Consider the following 20012-nt stretch of genomic DNA (forward strand, 5'->3'; position numbering starts at 1 on the left):
CTTACTATTTCTCTAACATTTATCTAAAATTATTTCAATTATTTCTTTTCTTGGAATGCATAACTTGACTCACTGACTTGATTTGTGATTCTCAGGTCAGAGGAAATGTAACAACAGGGACTAGAAACACTTTTTAATTCAATGTCCAGTGAGGGTTGGGGAGGACTCCATCCTTGACTCATTGTATGATTCCTCATAAACTCATTACAATTGGCCTGGCTTTCATTAATTCATGAGCACTTATTGAGCACCACATGCCAGGCCTGTGCTAGTGCTGGAGATGCAAAGACAAGGGCAAGTTCAATCCATGCCCTCAATGAGTTTACAGCCTAAAGACGACTTTGACTACCAGGCCTTCATTACATAGAGCCACATCCTAGGACTTGGAGAATCAGCTTTCTTCTGGAGACTTAAAGATATCCCTATTTACTTTTGTGTCATTTCTTTGAAGAAAAACAAAAATAAGTATACATAGGATACATGAATAATAAAAAACACTATTTTATGAGACTCAGAATGCTAATTTTAGGAACCTTGCCCTTCTCAGTTGATTTTTGTGTCCCTCAACTGTTTAGTCTGCAGGACAGATATCACATCCTGCTGTGCAGTTTATAAAATGTCCTTAAAATTAGAAGAAAGAAAGACCTTTTCTTCCTGGGTTTAAGACCCACACATCTGAGGCTGTAGGCATTTCAGATCCCTCTGGTGGATGGACAAAAATGATAAACAATACTGTGAGATAAATGCTTTAAACATCATCTGCTCTTTCATCTGAATTCCCTATTCATTATTCAGCAAAATTCAGTTTTCATATAACGATTTCAGTAGTTCTAGGGCACTAGAAAAGCAGTAATAGGCATGGCCATAAAGCATACAATATTTATAATCTAATGAGGGAGACAACTAAAAGAAAGGGGGAATAAAAGCATCTTCAACAGAAACACCCTTTACCAACCAACTAGAGGTATAGAAAGGATACTAGGTAATTAGTGACCACTAATTTAAAGATATTTATTGAGTGCCAGACATTGTTTTAGGCACTGAGTATATAGCAGAAAACAAAAAAACAAAAGTGCCTGCTCTCAATGGAGTTTATATTCTCAATTGTGGAGACAGACAATAAGCAAATATTTATATATAATATGTCAGATGGTGGTGACAGGCACTATGGAAAGGAATAAAGCAGGGTCCAGAGAGAGGGGGTAGGATGGGGTAGAGGTGGGATGGTGTGGAGGGCTGCTGAGGTGGGATGGAGTAGATGGCTGCTTTTTCATGTAGAATGGTCAAGGAAGTCTGTACCTGTGTGTATCATTTGAGTGGAGGCTCTGAAGAAAGTGAGGAAGGATGAAGGCAGAGAGGTGAGAAGAGAGGGTTACAGGAAAAGACAATGAGAAGTGTAAGACCCCGGGGTGGAAATGTGTTTGCAAGTGTGTCTAAGGAACAGCTAGGAGGCCAATGAGGCTAAAGCCAAGTGAGCAAAGATGGGAGTGTGAGGAGATGACAGGTCACGATGCACACAGCCAACACAGTGGGCAGGAAATCACAAGTCCTTTGAATTTACTCTGCATGAGTTGAGAGGCCGCTGGAGGGTTTGGAACCAGGAGGCACATGCCCTAACTCATTTGCGAAGGATAGCAGTGTCTGGCTGTCCTGTGAATAAGTGGCCGTAGGAAGGAAGTGGGGAAGCAGGCAGTTGGGAGGCATTTGCAATAATTCAACCAACATATGATAGTGGCTTGGTCCAGGGTGCTGGCAGAAGATATGGCAAGAAGGGAGGGGTTCTGGACAATCTGGAAGGTAATGCCAATAGATCTGTATGTGATAAAAAGTTAGATGAATGGTTAAAAAGATTTCTGCAAAGAAACTGTGGGTTGTGGGTAAAACTAGTAATTCCAATGTAAGTGAACAACAGAGAAATACAAAACAGACACGTTTCCTACTTCTACAAAAACTGGAATTATCAAGAAAACGACATGAAGTTTATACCCAGTATTGTTAGCAGGAAGCCTCATCCCAAGTAGGTATTGTTCCTTGACCATTTTAGCAAATGAGAGCATGAGGCCATCATAATGAACAAAACATGCCATCATGATTTATAAAGAAGCATCTGGAGTTTTAGTAATATAGTTAGGTGAGACTAAAATTATATTAAACATAAAATTAAAATATCTTAACAATATTCTTAGCAATTTCAGCTTTACCATATCCTTTTGAAATCTAATTTTGCTATATGCTTCGTAACATAGGGGTGGGGGAAAGAGAAATGTATGAAATAATTTATAAATAAAAATACACATAAAGTATAAGCATTCTCAACTGATGGTCAGAAAATATGGAAAGTGTTTAAGACTCTAGCAGAAATATACCATAAACAAGATTTTAAGACTGAGAGTAGAGGTTTAATGGGGTTCAAGGTGAAAGGCAGGGGCAAGAAGCTGGCAAGAAGAGGGAAGGCATACCAATTCTAATTTGCCTCTGAAATGCTTTACATTTACCAAGGTTCCACAAATGGTATCTGATTCCATCCTCATATCAACCCTATGAAGTAAGTCAGAAAAGACGATGTCTCTTTTCCTAAGGAATGAATTGAGACTTGGGTTGAGGTACTCTCCAGAGCTTACTCAGATAGGAAGTGACAGGGCCAGGATTCATATTAGGGCTTCTGGCTCCACAGACAGCTCTCCTTAAGACACTCAATAAATATGTTTGACAAATTAAGTGCTTACTCTTGGCTGAGTGTGGTACTAGGTGGTGTGGCAGCATCTCAAAAAGGGGGAAAGTCACTCCCTCAATTCCCATGTGGCCTTTAGTCTGAGACTAGGGAGATTAAACAGATGCCTGAGAAGCTGTTCATTACATTTACAAAGCAACACATTTGTAAAAGTGAAATAATAAATTTAGCCTATAAGCACTCTGGGGGCAAAAAGTAAAAATTAGAGCGTTAGTCATTACAGCAAATAGGGTTAACAGGTGTGATGGAGCTCCTTCAGTGTAAGTCAGCTTAAACTGACAAGTAAAGAGAGAAATTCACTGGCTCACAGATCTGATAACTACAGGCTGGTAGGGCATAAGAAATACCACCAGGAAGCCGTGTCTCTCATTACCCAACACTGGTTTGCCGTGGCTTCATTTTCTTCCCAGGCATGCTGTCAACCAGGTGTTGGTAATCTGACCCCAGCAACTCCTAGCTAAATCCTACAAGTTTAGCTCTCACAATAGAAAAGAAAGCACTTCTTTTCTAATGGCACCAGCAAAACAGGGCTCTGCCAAACTTGGGTTTTGTGCGCATCTCAGAACCAATCACTAGGCATAGGGGAGTGCCATGCTCTGATTGGTCAGCCCTGGGTCACATGCCCACTCTTGGGTAGAGGCAGGGTCAGCCCTGCCAGATGAGCATGGTCTGAGGAAGAAGACGGTTGTTTCCCCAGGAGAAAATAGAAGTGCCCCTACTAGAAGGGAGAATGGTTGTCAGGAGGGCAAAATGACAGATTCACTAAAATAGGTTGATGACTGAAGAAAATAATTTTGTTCCTAAATTTAAGGGAGTGTTTCAGTTGTTTGTTTTTAATCTTATGGAATTCTACACTGGGAGGGAGTTGGTGCAGGAGATTCATGATATGCAGGCATGGGCTACAGAATGCTGCTTTGAGTTTTTATCCTTCACTCTTTCTTTCCTTTAAGCTTTGACATGATTTATTCATGCAGGGATGCCCTGAAGTGAGCCTCATCATCTTTTTTTTTGAGATGGAGTCTTGGTCTGTCCCCCAGGCCGGAGTGCAATGGCATAATCTTGGCTTAATGCAACCTCCGCCTCCCAGGTTCAAGCATTCTTTTGCCTCAGCTTCCCGAGTGGCTGGGATTACAGGTGTGTACCACCATGCCCCACCATGCCTGGCTAGTTTTTGTATTTTTAGTAGAGACGGGGTTTCACCATGTTGGCCAGGCTGGTCTCAAACTCCTGACCTCAGGTGATCCACCCATCTCGGCCTCCCCGAGTGCTGGGATCACAGGCGTGAGCCACCATGCCCAGGCCTCATGGTCTCTTTATTGTAGCTTTTCTAGTCTCTGCTTTCCTGAAGCCAGAGGTCTTCCTATCTCTGGAAGCTCAAAGACAGACTTTCAGACCCCTCCCAACCACTTGGCCTTTTGTGATGACTTCTTCCCTTCAAGGCTGCCTTTAGTAAGCTATTATTGAAGAGGCAAGAGAAAGCCCTCCGCCTTCTCCACTTTCACCTCCCTGGGCTCCCCAAGTTTGGCTGACTCCTCTTTTCAAGTTCACATTTTCTCCTTTCCACAGAGGTCTGCAACATTACCTTGAAGAAATCCTCTCCAGTCTCTATCATGTTTCAACAGTTCTTTACCCCATGCTCTTATCCCTTTCTCCCACCAATCATATCCACCAGCCTTACTGACCCCTTGTGAGAGTTAGAATTTTGGAGACTGGTCATGTGTCGCAAAATCCTGCTTTAAAAGGCAGAACACTCCATTTCCTACTCGTCCAAAGCACTTTATCTCTCCAGGCCTCTCCTCCTGTAGCTCTGAAGCTAGGTTGATGAGATTCCCAGAGGGGAGCATTTAGTGATCTGAGTGCTTTGATGAAATTGATTAGGTAAATGGAAACATATTTTTTGCAACTACTGTAGCCTGTAGGAACAGTAAGTCGTGTAAATGCAATGATTTACCATTTTTGAAATAATGAAGGTTCTTTGTAATTTTAAATATTCTTTTGCAACAAGAGACTGTTTTCCAGCAGTAAAATAACCAGAATGTTTGATGTGAAATGTTTAAAAAATATACACTGCCTGATATCTTTAGAGCAGCACTTTCATTATCAATGATAGATTTAACATTTTGTTTAATTTTTCTAGCTTCTCTCCTGAAGGGTTTGAAACATGCCAATGTTGTGCTTCTGCATGACATAATCCACACCAAAGAGACACTGACATTCGTTTTTGAATACATGGTGAGTTGTTCGAGCATTTTACAACACATGAGAAAAATAGCCTGGTACTTGTATAATGAATCTGTTAATATTTTATGGCATGATAAAACTTTTATTACACAACATGGAGAGTATCATGGAAATATTCATTATTGTGATTAGTAGAACCTTATTGTTACCACATCCATCTTTGGTCCTGCTTCCTTACCCATGACTTTTGCTGTCCTTTTTCCCCTCATCAGCAATAATAAATGAGGATCTTGAGTTTACCTCCTAAATAAAGCTTTTGCACTTATTTTTAATCTAGTTTTAATCACTATCTGAGCAGAATCCAACTTTTTTTCATTGACAATAAAGGTAAAAATCACAAGATATTTAAAAATTGTACACAAGCTTGCTAAAGAATAACTCATGTTGTATTTTTGGAAGAAAAAATATTTAAATAAGCAGAAAGAACTTATAAGGTATGTGTACTTGACTTGCCTCCAAGGACACTTGGAGAGTGAAAAATTCCTGCGTCGTTGTGTTCAGTGCCAGTCATTTAAAATGAGCATCTCTGTGCTGAGAAACAGGCTTTGTTCTGAGAGCCACCAGTTAGAAAGACACACTGTGTTTGACCTTAACAGTGGGTTCTCAGAAAACCTGGTTATATTCCTTTTGCACCTTTTTCTTAAAATTCTGTACTTCGTAATACCTTCTGACAGTCAAGTCAATGTTCTGCTTTAGGAAGCTATCCAAGCACCACTGAATTCACTCTCTTCTCTTTCTCTGCTGTTTTATTTAGCACACAGACCTGGCCCAGTATATGTCTCAGCATCCAGGAGGGCTTCATCCTCACAATGTCAGAGTGAGTACGTTAAGGGTCAGGACCCTCTCCTGGCTTGCCCACAGGAGAGTTCTGAAACAGACTGCCTCACAAAGCAAAGTCCTATGATACTAAATAAGAGAATGGACATCACTGATATTCCAGAGAAAAGTTTTCTTTTTTTTTTTAAAAAAAAAAAAAAGGAAAGAAAGAAAGGAAAAAGAAAAAGAGTTGCTGAGTTGCCCCTTAAGATATGGAGCAATGTTTTCTGAGCAACCTAATGCTGTCAGTCATGGCCACATGCAAATGTGTCTTTAGATGAATAAACGAGTGAAGGAGAATTATACTAAAAAGAAAAAACTGAAGCTAGGCCATCATAAAATAAATACCTTCTTCCTATCAGATTATTGTGGTCTATGATGAAGTCTGCAATACTTGTTCTAGCAGATCCTATTATATATGTGGCCCTAACTCCCATTTTTCCAGTCATTAGAATAGAAATAATAATAAACTTTTAACTAGCTATAATTCTACATCTGTTACAAATTTTAGAAACCATTTTTATTTCATACTTTTCATTCCCTAAGGTTTTATTGGCATTAATTAATTGATTGGCTCTTAAAATAACCATATGAAATTTGTATATGATGTATTTATTCATTTAACTAATGTTTATATATGTATTCATTTATTCATTCATTTAAGAAATATTTATTGAGTACTTAGTGCTGTAATAAGTTCTGGGGTTTCAATAATGAATAAGTTGTGTTTCTTATTTTCAATGAGCTTAAAGTCCAGTAAGATATATGAACTTAAATAGGTAGTGAGGGCCACCCTTCAAGCAACAGCAACGCAAGATGGCAGTCACCATGGGCTTGGGCAATTTATGAAAACAGAATATATAGCCTTAAAATAGAATGTGGACCTAAATACCCAGAAGCACTCCCCTTCGTAAGATTTGTAACAAAAATTAATATGAATAGAGTTAATAGTTCTAATAGAATGGTGAACCCAAGAGCCATATCAGTGCTAGCAAAATGTCAGAATTCATATATCATCAAAGTTATCCTTCAAGAGCTTCAATGCCTAATGATGTCTAAAGAAAATGTGAAACTCCCTCAGTTACCTGAAGGACAGTGTTATAGCAATTGATCAAAAAGAAAAATCACAGGCCCTTCCCTTTCCCCAACATTTGGTGTAAGCAGTCTTCATTTTCCATAGTAGTAAATTTTCTAAATACATCTTATAGACCTCAAAGTACTGGAAAGGAAGCTCCTATTCAAAGGAAATTTATCTTAAGATACTATAAATGATACTAATTTTTGTACATTTGAAATACATAAGTTACTAGCCTGGCACGGTGGCTCACGCCTGTAATCCCAGTACTTTGGGAGGCCAGGGTGGGCAGATCATGAGGTCACGAGTTTGAGACCAGCCTAGCCAACATGGTGAAACCCTGTCTCTACTAAAGATGCAAAAAATTAGCCAGGTGTGGTGGCACATGTCTGTAACCCCAGCTACTCAAGAGGGTGAGGCAGGAGAATCGCTTGAGCCCAGGAGGCAGAGGTGCAGTGAGCAAAGATCGCACCACTGCACTCCAGCCTAGGTGACAGGGCAAGACTCCATCTCAAAAAAAAAAAAAAAAAAAAGTAAGTTGTGCTATAATAAATAAATAGGTGGTGAGAATCAAAGTGCTAACGCCTATGGCCGTGGTAACTAGGAATACTGTGGGAACACATAATAAGGGAACCTAACCCAGTCTTGGAAGTAAGGTTTTGGAAAGGGATGTTTGAGGACAAAGGGTTGAGGAGAGTGAAAAAAACAAAAAAATTTAAAATACCAGTGAGCTGTGTGGAGAATGGGATAGGGAGCTAACTAGAGAAACCAAATAGGAATGTTTTGTGGTTTGTTAAGGACCCTGGTAAGGGTGAAGACCATTACATTATCTGCACAATCGTGGGATTTTTTTTTTTTATGGTAATGCTTGGCAATTTGAATAGAGGAGCAAAGAATGTAGACAAGTTGGATTGAGTCAGAGTTGAAGTTCTGCCAGACATATGAAAGGAAGAGACAGGTAGGCAAGAGAGTTGAAGAGATTATCAAGACAGAAGTTAAGGTGTTGGCCAGTGGTATCTAGTCTGAGTCTAATCTGAGGGAAGGAAGTAAAGATAAGCAGCTTGCTGATAGTTATGAAGTGAGTGGAAGGGTTCAAGGACCTGGAGGTGTTGATTAAATAGAAGAATTGTTGGAGAAAGAATAACTGTGAGAGAATGAGATTTTCAGGCTTGAGTGACTCTCACATAGCAGACACTATGCTAAATGCTTCGAAGGAAAACTAGACATAAAAGTCATGATCCCTGCCCTCAAGGGACTACAGCCAAAAAGAAGAGATAAGAAATAGGCACCAATACTATTACAGTACACTTGTGTAGAATGTCAAGAAAGAAATACGATCTAGTACTATAGATGTGCAAGGGCATCAAAGATATCTTCTAGTTTTAAGAAGTTTCAGATCTTAGGCCGGGCACAGTGGCTCATGCCTGTAATCTCAGCACTGTGGGAAGCAAGGCGGGTGGATCACGAGGTTGGGAGATCGAGACCATCCTGGCTAACGCAGTGTAACACCGTCTTCTCTACTAAAAAAAATACAAAAAAAAAAAAAAAAAAAAAAATTAGCCGGGCATGGTGGCAGGCGCCTGTAGTCCCAGCTACTCAGGAGGCTGAGGCAGGAGAATGGTGTGAACCCGGGATGTGGAGCTTGCAGTGAGCCGAGATCCCGCCACTGCACTCTAGCCTGGGTGACAGCGAGACTCTGTCTCAAAAAAAAAAAAAAAAAAAAAGAAGTTTCAGATCTTAAACACACTGTATTTCAAGAGTCTGGAATAGGAGAGCATGTTACAGGGAGAGAAAATGTTTTCAGCAAAGGTACAGAGTAGGGAAATAGAGGATATGTTCACGGAAGAGGACCCAAAAGTCATGGCTTGTTCGGGTTAGAGGAAACACAGTGTTTTGCAATCTCCATGTTCCATTAGTGCGTTTTGAAATCAATATGGTGGTGAGCAACCTGCATTTTTAAAAATGAAATAAATAAATGAGAAGAGAATAGAAAATATTAGCATGCATTACATTTTGAAAGAACAAGTATTATTTTCTGCAACTTTTGCTTCAATTGTAACTGTACTTATATTTTTATGTATGGATGTGAATACCAGATACATATATATTTCTTACTGTAGACTGCAGTAAAAAAATCTTTAAAGCACTAGCCTGGTCTAACTTCCTTATTTTGCAGAGGAGAAATCCAAGATCTGAGAGGATAAACATTTTGCCTGAGGTTACAGAACCAACTTATGCCATTGCTAAAAGTGATTCTTAGTTAAAATTCTTTCCCACTAGTGCCATACTGCATTTCTAGTTCTGTTGACCTGAAATACAGAATATATTAGTGAAACAGCATACACAAGTCTGGGGAAATAGATTGGGTAGGTGGCTGAGAGCCTCATTTTCTAAGAAATGTGGACCTTGGGCAGGGTATGGTGGCTCATACCTATAATCCCAGCACTGTGGGAGGCCAAGTCAGGAAGATCACTTGTGCCCAAGAGTTCAGGACTAGCATGGGCAACATAGCAAGACCTCATCTCTACAAAAAATTTAAAAATCAGCTGAGCATGGTGGCATACACCTGCAGTCCCAGCCTCCTGGGAGGCTAGGTGGGTGGATCATTTGAGCCCAGGAGTTTGAGGCTGAGGTGAGCCATGATCACAAAACTACACTCCAGCTTGAGTGACAGAGGAAGACCCTGTCCCTAAAAAAGAAAGAAATGTGAATTTTATTCCTTGGAGAGTACAGTCATTAGTCATTAAATTTGAGCTGAGATAAAATAATATGATCAGAAGAAATTTATATCACTGTGGTCTATAGGATGTATGAAAGGAAAGAAGAGACTAGAGTCAGGGATTCCACTTAAGAATTTTTTGTTTGTTTTGAGACAGAGTCTCGTTTTGTTACCCAGGCTAGAGTGCAGTGGCGCAGTCATGGCTCACCTCAGCCTCAAACTCCCAGCCTCAAATGATCTTCCCACCTCCTCCTCCCAAAGTGCTAGAATTACAGGTGTGAGCCAAAGAATTTATTGATGTGGCCTGGCCTAATGCTTCTCAAACTTCAGTGAGCAGACAAGTGACCGGAGACCTGACTCAGCAAGTCTGGGGTTAAACCTGAACCTCTGTATTCTAACATGAGCCAAGCTGATGGTGCTGGTCAAGAGCCAAGCACTGAGCAAGGATCTAGTTAGCAATTAGTAATCAAGTACAACATTATGGTAGTGACGATGAGAATGGAGAGGAATGTGAAAATCAGTAACAAAGAAGAGTTCACCTCTTGGTAATGTGAGCATGAGGAGGGAAAGGATGGGGCCAGACATAACTGGTTTTGAGTTTGACTGATGAGGAGAATTGTAGCTCTATTAACAGAAATAGGAGAAGAAGTTGGTTTGGAGAGAAAGAGGAGGAGTCCTGTTTCAGACATGTTGAGGTCCCAGGTGAGACAGGATCTCCGAAGGGAAATGAGCAGTAGGCAATCTAAAAGGAAATCTGTGCTCAGAAGGGAGCTGTGAGCTGGACGTGTAGATCTCAGGGTCTTCAGCACATAGAGTTTAGAAGACAAGGAATAGGCAACCAAAAGAGCAAATACACAAAGAGAGGAGGACTGATGATGAGACTTTTGCCTTTTGGGATGAGAAGAAGAACAGGAAATTAAGGAACGAAGAGAAGCAGCTTATAGGAATGCAGAGCATCTGGAAAAAAAACACACACTGTCATGGAAGTTAAGGGAAGAAGCAATTTCAAGAAGGAGGGTATGGTGGACAGTATTGCAAGCATCGGAAATACAGCTAAAAGTCATACTCTTGACTGCATTGACCTTGTGGATTTGTGAGGGACACACTAATAAATAAAGGAATTTATTGTGGGTATATGGAGGCACAAAGGAAGAGGTTATCCAAATCAAAGCAGGTGGGAGTAAGGATGAGTTCTCCAAAGTGGAGGCATCAGTGAATGTGGGAAGGGGCACAGAGCATCCACGCCCATCCCAGGCAATACTCCTCCAGAAGCCTCCATGAGAGTTCAGCTATCCAGAAGGTCTCTGTACTCTAATCTTTCCGGGTTTTGCAGAGGCTTCATTGTGTAGGCATGATTTATTAAACTATTGGCCACTGGTGATCAACTTAACCTTCATCCCCTCTCCCCTCCCTAATCAGGTCTTGGTCTTTCCAGTGACCAGTCCCTATCCTAAAGCTACCCAAGGGTCTGCCAGCTATCAGGCAATTCTACAAAAATACATCACTTTGGAGATTCTAAGGATTTTAGGAGTTGGCTGCCAGGAATCTAGTTGAAGATCAAACATATATTTCACAACATTACAGTCGTGCTATTTTATATCAGGAGCCATTAAATGGTTTTAAACAAAGAGGTGATAAATTCAGATTTTCTTTTTATAAAGCTTACACTGATGGCAGTGTGGTGAATAGACTGGAATGAGGGCAATACATTTTTTTTGAAACGTTATATTCCCCTGACCCTACTTTCTCCTTGTTTTCTTCTACCTCTCTCCATCTACTCATTTCCTGAATGCTGGTGTCTATTAAGGTTCCAGCCTTGACAGTGAGGCTAATCAGAACCACAGTGGTACAGATGTGAGATGATGGTAGGAGAAAGTGGGCAGATATGAGACCAATTACTTAGCCAGAACTGATGGGAAAAACAAGAGTCAGCGATATCTTTTTCTGGATTTGAGTATTAAGATGGATAATGGTGCCATTCACTGTGATAGAGAATCAGAAAGAAAAATTTACTTTTGAGAGATACTGTGAATTGTGTTTTAGATATGCTAAGTTTGAGGTGATTGTGGGATGTACAGGTGAACTCCAGACTATGTGGGCCTAAAGTAGAAAGGCAATCTGAATTGGAGATAAAGATTTTGAAATCATCAGAATACAGTTGTTCATTAGAGCACTGTCAATGGGTAAGATAGCTAAGGGAGCATGTGTAGAATGAAAACAGAAGATCAAAGATGGAACCCTAAGAATATCAATATGTTATTATTATTTTTTTAATTTTATTTTAATTAATTTATTTATTTTTTAGATGGGAGTCTCTGTTGCCCATGCTGGAGTGCAGTGGTGCAATCTCAGCTCACTGCAACCTCCGCTTCCTGGGTTCAAGCAAGCCTCCTGCCTCAGCCTCTCAAGTAGCTGGGTCTATAGGCACCCCCCACCTCGCCCGACTAATTTTTGTATTTTTAGTAGAGGCAGGGTTTCACCATGTTTGACAGGCTGGTCTTGAACTTCTGACCTTAAGTGATCCACCTGCCTTGGCCTTCCAAAGTCCTGGGATTGCAGGTATGAGCCACTGTGCCTGGCCTATTTTTATTTTTTATAGAGATGAGGTCTTGCTGTGTTGCCCAGGCTGGCCTCGAACTCCTGGACTCAAGCACTCCTCCTGCCTTGGCCTCCCAAAGTTTTGGGATTACACTTGTGAGTCCCTGCGCCTGGCCAGAATATCAATATATTAGATATCAGTAGAAGTAGAATCTATAAAAAGAACAGCCAGAGGGGTAGAAAAAAAATTAGGAGATTGTGGAACCAAAAGAAGAGAGCAGCGCCTCAGGAAGGAAGGCATGGTCTATGATGCCAAATCTTGCAAAGATAAGGAATAAGAGGTATCCATTGGATTTCATAGGAAAAGTCATAGGAAACCATGGTAAAAAACACTGTGAATGACACAATCATTGCAAAAGCATTTTTATAGGGGGATGAATTTTGTATTTCAGAGGACAAACAGTTCCATACAATGGCAAGATCTAGTGTGTGACCACCCGAGTTAGTGTCTGAAGTGGACTGGAGAAGCAGATCATTGGAGCTGAGGTTGGCTGGAGCTGAGGTTGGCTAGAGCTGTTCTCATGGGCACTAATGTCATAGAGGCAACAGCTGTGATCCAAGTGCCCACATCTTCAGTGAATGACAGAGAGTGATTGAGAGTTCAGTGAATGACCGCTAAAAGAAGAGTAATGGAAGATGTCACTGGATGGCATTAAAATCCGAGGGACGGGGGTTTTTACTTCAAAGTAGAGCAGTAATGGTTTTGAAGTGGTAGTGGGGAAAAGGGAGGCAGCTTATGACACTTGTCAGCGGTCAAATGTATGAGGAAATTATAGAAAAACTAATATCCACTTGAGAATACTATAGGGAAGCAGTGAGCTCAAGGTCTCATTTAAGGAAAGGAGCCAGAAGGAAATTCACCAGAGGTTAGCTTTTAGGTAGTTTTTAAAGCAGGATTGAGGAATGGAGAGTAAACAGTGAAAAGGTTTGGGAGAGAGAAGAGCAATAGATACGAGGCTAAACAGGAAGCACAGAGCAGAATGGATCAGAGCATGTTGGGAGGAAAAGGAATAGTCGGAGGCTTATATTTTGAGTTGTGACCAAGGAAGGCAGGGTGGGAATCCTAGTGAGGTTATCTTGTTTGGTATTTCTAGTAGAATGAGTCCCAGGGATTCCAGGGGGATGGAAGGACTCAGGCTTCCCTATAAGGAGTTGGCTAACGGATCTCATTAGTTTTTGAGTAACTCCTGGCCCAGATGGCACTAGTTCAATGGAATTATTTTGTTCCCCCAAACCTTATTGAGTTGGAAACAGGTCTAACCCCTGGGATTTGGGAAGCCTTTCTGGAAAGAGTCACCTGCAGTCTGGCTGATGTTGAACTGTGCAGACGCCATCATATTTGGTTATGTTAGGGTGCAGTAACTGGTGAAGCTTCTGCAGTGTTGAAGGAAGAATCCAGGTTGGGAGGGATGAAAGGGTGAGTGGGTCGTGAGGTTTGTCAGCACAAAAGTTTTGAGAAATGTGGTTATAAAATGCCATACCTTAATGCTGCAGTGCTTTACCACTTACAAATGCCTGTAGACGTATCTGGCAGAGAGGAAAGGGGTTGAATGGCAAGAAGGTGGGAAGTGACTGGCTAATTAGTGAGAACAGTCTACACCTGGGACATAAAAGGCATTTCAAGCTGACCTACTAAGAAGTTCTGTCTCTGACTCAGCCAGCTAGCTCCCTCCTTCCCTCTCATGTTTTCATTTTCTGTCTTTTCTCTAGTTTCTCAGGATGGTATAGTGGAGTCAGACAAGTCTGAATTTGAGTCTTGGCTCTGACTCTTCCTAGACATGTTTTTAAAGTTACAGTGAGCCCCATTTTTCTCTGTAAACTGAGGATAAGTATGGCATTCCAAAGGCTGTATCCCTCACTGGTCACCAACTTCCTGTCTTCTATCTACCTGTCTTTATCTTCCTCTTTCCCTAATCCTGCATATTGAAACACTTTTTTTTTTTTTTTTTGAGATGGAGTCTTACTCTGCCATCCAGGCTGGAGTGCAGTGGCGCGATCCTGGCTCACTGCAACCTCTGCCTTCCAGGTTCAAGCAATTCTCCTGCCTCAGCTTCCTGAGTAGCTGGGATTATAAGCAGACGCCACCACACCCAGCTAATTTTTGTATTTTTAGTAGAGATGGAGTTTCACCACATTGGCCAGGCTGGTCTCGAACTCCTGACCTCAGGTGATCTGCTCACTTTGGCCTCCCAAAGTGCTGGGATTACAGGCATGAGCCACTGGGCCAGTTTGAAAAACATATTTTTAAGCACATACTATGGTATCTTCTTGTCTTTTACCTGGAATTTAAGCTGGTTCTTTGTATTGTCTTTTCCATGAACACATTTATATTTATCACCAATCAGAAGGTTTAAATGTCAGTGTAGGAATTTTGTGCTGTGGAAGCTTTGTGGCTTGGTGAATGGTAAAATGAATAGTGTGTGTATATTTCAAGCACCGGGAAGACAAAATGCTGGGAAGATTCATGGAACCAGTTAACATTTGACTAGGAGTCAGAAGAAATTTTTAAAATTCTTAAATGGTTTATGAACCTGATGTGGTAGCTACATGAAACCTGCACAGCTGCAGGTGTGCTACAGCAGGTAAACTCCCCATGCTCCTGCTTCCATTAGACCATTTGGCTCCAATGTTTCCAGGTCATTGTTAGGTCAGTAGTGGTCCTAGCATCTCTGAAGGTCCTAGTTTTCTAAGATACTATTGAAAAAGAGGATTAATCCACATAACTCTGCATCTGCCATTTTGCCCATGTCCCAGAAATGCTGGGCCCAGCCCTTCCTTTCTGAACTGCCAGAACATGTTCTCAGTTGACATAGGTCTTTATAAATACTGATGTTGGTGTTTGAATTCTCAATTGCCAATGGCACTGGAAAATAGCAAAAGATACTTGGAATACTAAGCATTCTTTTTTCCCGTAAGTTTCCGTAATGGTGGGAACCTAGTAATGGCTTTGGTTTCGGTGCCTCATAACCACATGAAACACTTTTAAATTGGAGCTTAGAATGTGTTTTTCCCTTTTATTTCTCCACCACTACCATTTACCCTTTCTCCCTTCTTCCCTCTACAATTTATTCCTTATTCTTTTTTGATTTCCTTTTTTGAGGGGGGATCTAACTTCTTTTGGTCTCTCTTCCCTTTTCATCGTACGATGTATTTCCCTTGTTTTCGACTTTGAATTTAAGACTTTAAAAATAGGTTTAAGAAGATAAAGATTTCTTTATTTTCTAATACCATCTAAAGATATATTTTTTTAGTGTGGTCTCCTTGTGTTGTGTTTTTAAAAGGGTTTCATATCAGAGAGCCTGGAAAACTTAAGCAGTTGTAAACTTTAGAATATCATTTCCAGGTCAACTTTGATCTTATATGCCAAGTTCATCGGTGGGGAAAAAAATTAAATCTTTCACATCTAAATCAATAACTAGTGTTCCAAAGGAAACTTCAAAGTTTCACTTTAGATTTTTAAAGAAGGGTAATTCCTTCAGTATCAAAGAAATGAGATGTCAGGAAAAGCCAGATTCCCTTTGTTTAGGACACAGTCTAGTTACTTGACTTTCCTTGTCCTTTTTCTTCCCCCTCTGAATGTAAAATTCTTCTTCTTCTTCTTCTTTTTTTTTTTTTTTTTTGGCTCTCAGACACTTTTACTATATTCTTTGAGATGACTGTTTTTGATTTAGAGGCGAAATCAGCACGTAGTGGCTCAAATCTCCTTATGGATAGTGTTTCTTCCTTCCAGCTTTTCATGTTTCAACTTTTGCGGGGCCTGGCGTACATCCACCACCAACACGTTCTTCACAGGGACCTGAAACCTCAGAACTTACTCATCAGTCACCTGGGAGAGCTCAAACTGGCTGATTTTGGTAAGTCACTCCTTGGGTCTCATTCTGGGCTATGAACAATGACGCTTTTGTGTGCACTTGTTTAAGCATCGACTGGGCCTGGACTTTGAAAACTGGAGGCCTGAGAACATGATGCTTTGTGAGGATATCAAACTACCATAAAGGAAGTGTGAGGCACAAAACAGGGAGGGATTGGTAGCTTTCTAGGATTCCACCAAGTCCCAGTTTAGTCAGATGGCCAAAAGCTGGGCACCCCTACTGCCCCACTGCCAGTTTTGATATAGAGACATTGGTAGAGTAAACTGTACTTAGTAAGTTTTCCTAAATCTAAGTGAATATACAAATTATATTTGAATAGATCGAGATTATCCCAAGATGATAAAGAGGCTAACCCCAGATTGTAGCATGGACTCCTGTCAGGATGGAGACTCCAGGACACTTGTTCCTGCTCTCCTACCTTCTTTATATAGGTGTGAGATGCAAAGTTTTATTCCCATTAAAGTGAAGCAGATTTCCTCTAAGTATCACTGTATCTTTCCATTTTAGCATTTATCACAGTTTATAGTTGTATTCACACACACAAATACATGCATACACACAAATATATGCACATGTGTGCGCACACCCACACGCACAAATATATATAGATTTGCGTGATGATTTTGTCTCAACTTGACTGTAAGCATAATGAGGGCACCCTGGGTATGTTTTTGCTTATCATTTTATCCCTCGTGCCTGGTACCATAGTAGGTGCTTAATAAATACTTGTTGAAAAACTGGCTCTATGTGAGCTAAGGAACCAGTCTTCTCTGTTTGGCAGATGCCAAATGGTGATACTATCACTGCAGTATTTATTCTGAAATGGCAGCTTTTATCCTGACATGTAAGCATTTAACAGATATTTGTTTATCAATTCTCGTTAACAATAGCGAACCCATCTATTGAAGTTTTTTTTTGCAATTCTGTGAGATAAACAGCTGACTGACAGAAAGACTCATTCTGCAGAACAGCACTTAGAAATTCATCTAAGGTCCTACCAAACTAATTAATTTGGATGATTTATCTACTAAACTGGGCTTTCCTGGAGTGCCAAAACAGAAGGTGGCCATGTTAGTCATAAACTGAGCTCAGTTTCTGTTACAGAGACCCAAAATTACAGAGGTATAACATGCTAGAAACTTAACTTTCTCTTGCAACACAGTCCTGAACTAAGCGGGCAGAGCATGTATGGTGGCCCCATGCTGTCTTCACCCAGGCTGCTTCTGTTACGTGGCTCCACCATCCCCCATTGCATGTTTCAAGATGGCTGCCACCTCCTGCTCATCACAGCCTGGAGGAAGGAGAAAAGGGAAACAGAACCCTTAACCCCTCCACTAAGGCACGATCTGGAAGTTCACATATCACCTCTGTTCATATAATATAGGCAAGAACTTAGTCACCTGACCACACTCAGCTGCCAAGAAGGCCACATCTAGCTGCAAAGCAGGCCAAAATTTGAGAAATTCACTTAAAGAAGTGATAGACAAGAGTCAAGATAGTGATTAGTTCTACTAAAATCACCTAAATTTGTGTGTGTGTTTTTTTAATGGTGTTTACCCCGGTCCAGTGCATCAAGGTGCAAGCCAAGGTCCAGAACAATGGGTTTTATGCTTTTCCCTTTTGGACAGGTCTTGCTCGGGCCAAGTCCATTCCCAGCCAGACATACTCTTCAGAAGTCGTGACCCTCTGGTACCGGCCCCCCGATGCTTTGCTGGGAGCCACTGAATATTCCTCTGAGCTGGACATATGGTAAGAGTGGTGCCAAGAAAATGGAGAAAGTGTGAGTCATCCTACGCATGAGGGTTGCTTTATCGTCCACATTATATTTTAATAATAATTCTAATAATGGCAATCACTAATATACATATATATTTTTGAGATGGAGTCTCACTCTGTTGCCCAGGCTGGAGTGCAGTGGCGTGATCTTGGCTCACTGCAACCTCCGCCTCCCGAATTCAAACGATTCTCCTGCCTCAGCCTCCTGAGTAGCTCTACTAAAAAAAATACTAATATTTATATACAGAAACATAAAGTACTTTCAGAGATACATCTCATTTGATTCTTGCAATTATTCTACAACCTTTTACTGTTGAACTGAGACCTACAGAGTTCTTGCTAAGGCATCTTCTGAATCGAACACTCTTTCTTTTTATTTTACTTTTTGAAGTTGGGGTCTCACTAGATTGTCCAGGATGGTCTTGAGCTCCCATGCTGAAGCAGTCCTCCCACTTCAGCCTCTTGAGTAGCTGGGACTATAGGGTTACACCACAGCACTCCGGCAATCTCATGCTCTTTCTTTCATGCCTTTCCTCCTAGCTCCTCTCTTTAATCCTTTGCCTTGTCTCCTCCTTGACACCTTATCCTCAGAGAAACAAACATACATCCCCAAACCACAGACACACAGATGTGCACACACGTGCATGTGCATGCACACACATCTGCATGAACATACTTACACATGTCCAAACATAGTTCAGAGCCTGGTTTAGGGGGAAAAAAAAAAAAAGACTGAGCTTCAAGACACCCGATTTTCATGCCAGTTCGATTTCTAATCAATTAACTCTGGATTCTGTTATCTTGAAAAAGTCATGTATCCTCTCTGTGTCTATGTTTCTCCATTTTAAAAAATGAAGGTAATAAACTCTCCCCATCTGAGTTAAATGGAGCTATAGTACAAGTATAAGAACCAAACAGGTGACTGGGCATGCGGCTCATGCCTGTAATCACAGCACTTTGGGAGACCAAGACTGGAGGATCAATCGCTTCAGCCCAGTTGTTTAAGACCAGCCTGGATAGCACAGTGAGATGCCGTCTCTACATTTTTATTTTAAATTAGTCAGGTGTGATGGCTAATTAAACACTTCAGGAGGGCTGAAGTAGGAGGATCTCCTGAGCCTGAGAAATTGAGGCTGCAGTGAGTCTTGATGGTACCCCTGCAATCCAGCCTGGGTTACAGAGTGAGACCCCATCCAAAAGAAAGAAAGAGAGAACGAGAGAGAGAGAGGGGGAGAAAGGGAAAGAGGAGAGGGAGAGGGGGAGAGGGGGAGAACGGAAGAGGGGGGAGAGGTGGGGGACGGAGGGAGGGAGGGAGGGAGGGAGGGAGGAAGGAAGGAAGGAAGGAAGGAAGGAAGGAAGGAAGGAAGGAAGGAAGGAAGGAAGGAAGGAAGGAAGGAATCCAGATAGGTGCTCTCAAGTAAAGCCACAGAGTTGGGGAGGCTCTAAGGTTAATGGGGTGCAATAGTGAGCTCTCAGACACTCATCATCCTAGAACGGCAGTGTTATTTTTTCTGGATCATATTCCTGGAGACCTCCCAGTCATCTGGGGGCCACTGTTAGACATGTGATGACTTTACAGACACAGCCAACTCTCCAAAGGTAATGAAATATATGAATCTCTTTCAGTACCTTGGAAGAAAGGGTTTATATAAAAACACAAAGCCCTATTTTCAAAAATCCATAATTGATTTTAAAAAATTAAATGGTGTCCTAAAAGACTAAGCTAAGCTTTTAGATCTCCCAAAGAATTAAGAAAGGTTGCAGACATTTTTCTCCAGTGTAAGTCATTGATTTCTGATACCCGGCACAATTTCTAGAAATATCATGTGCTAGTCAAAACCCTCCTGAAACTGTCAGCTCACACTGCTCAGCACTGTCACTTCAAAGGACTCCGGCAGGCTCTGGCTTACTCAGCTCTTAATGATAGCTTCCTGATTATGTTTCACAGACATAGTGAAACTTCCACCCATCAATTTTAAACTATATTTTATTATGGAATATTTAAAACATTCAAAAGTGTATATAACATATGTGTAGATCAGTGATTCTCAACCAGGGAGCAATTTTGCTCTGCAGGGGACATTTGGCAATGCCTGAAAACATTTTTTGTTTTCACAGCTGGGGGTAGGGGGGTGGGGGTAGCACTGGCATCTAGTGGGTAGAGACCAGGGATGCTGCTAAACA

The 20012-nt window shown here is 41.1% G+C and overlaps 2 protein-coding genes across 5 annotated transcripts in view; both read left to right on the forward strand.

The window, feature by feature from the left end:
• CDK15 (cyclin dependent kinase 15) overlaps positions 1–20012 on the forward strand; it is a 132506-nt gene that overhangs the window by 12452 nt on the left and 100042 nt on the right. For 3 of the 4 annotated variants that reach the window (XM_030916582.1, XM_030916581.1, XM_030916583.1), the window contains exons 5-8: positions 4869–4963; positions 5727–5789; positions 15911–16034; positions 17681–17801. In XM_030916582.1, coding sequence (XP_030772442.1) covers positions 4869–4963; positions 5727–5789; positions 15911–16034; positions 17681–17801 — 403 coding nt within the window. The remainder of the gene's footprint in view (positions 1–4868; positions 4964–5726; positions 5790–15910; positions 16035–17680; positions 17802–20012) is intronic. The other variant, XM_010354956.1, reaches the window with a different exon arrangement.
• Positions 5891–6899, forward strand: LOC104655528 (ubiquitin-conjugating enzyme E2 variant 1). Its single transcript, XM_030916731.1, has 2 exons — positions 5891–5918; positions 6568–6899. Exons 1-2 carry the CDS (start codon positions 5891–5893, stop codon positions 6897–6899), a joined length of 360 nt encoding a protein of 119 aa, XP_030772591.1.

The sequence above is a fragment of the Rhinopithecus roxellana genome, chromosome 14 (genome assembly GCF_007565055.1).
Source record: "Rhinopithecus roxellana isolate Shanxi Qingling chromosome 14, ASM756505v1, whole genome shotgun sequence".
Taxonomy (NCBI): Eukaryota; Metazoa; Chordata; class Mammalia; order Primates; family Cercopithecidae; genus Rhinopithecus; species Rhinopithecus roxellana.

Coding starts and splice junctions, on each gene's coding strand:
- LOC104655528 (XM_030916731.1), top strand. CDS start 5,891: ATGGACATCACTGATATTCCAGAGAAAA. Junction 5,919..6,567: donor CACTGATATTCCAGAGAAAA/GTTTTCTTTTTT, acceptor GAACTTAAATAG/GTAGTGAGGGCCACCCTTCA.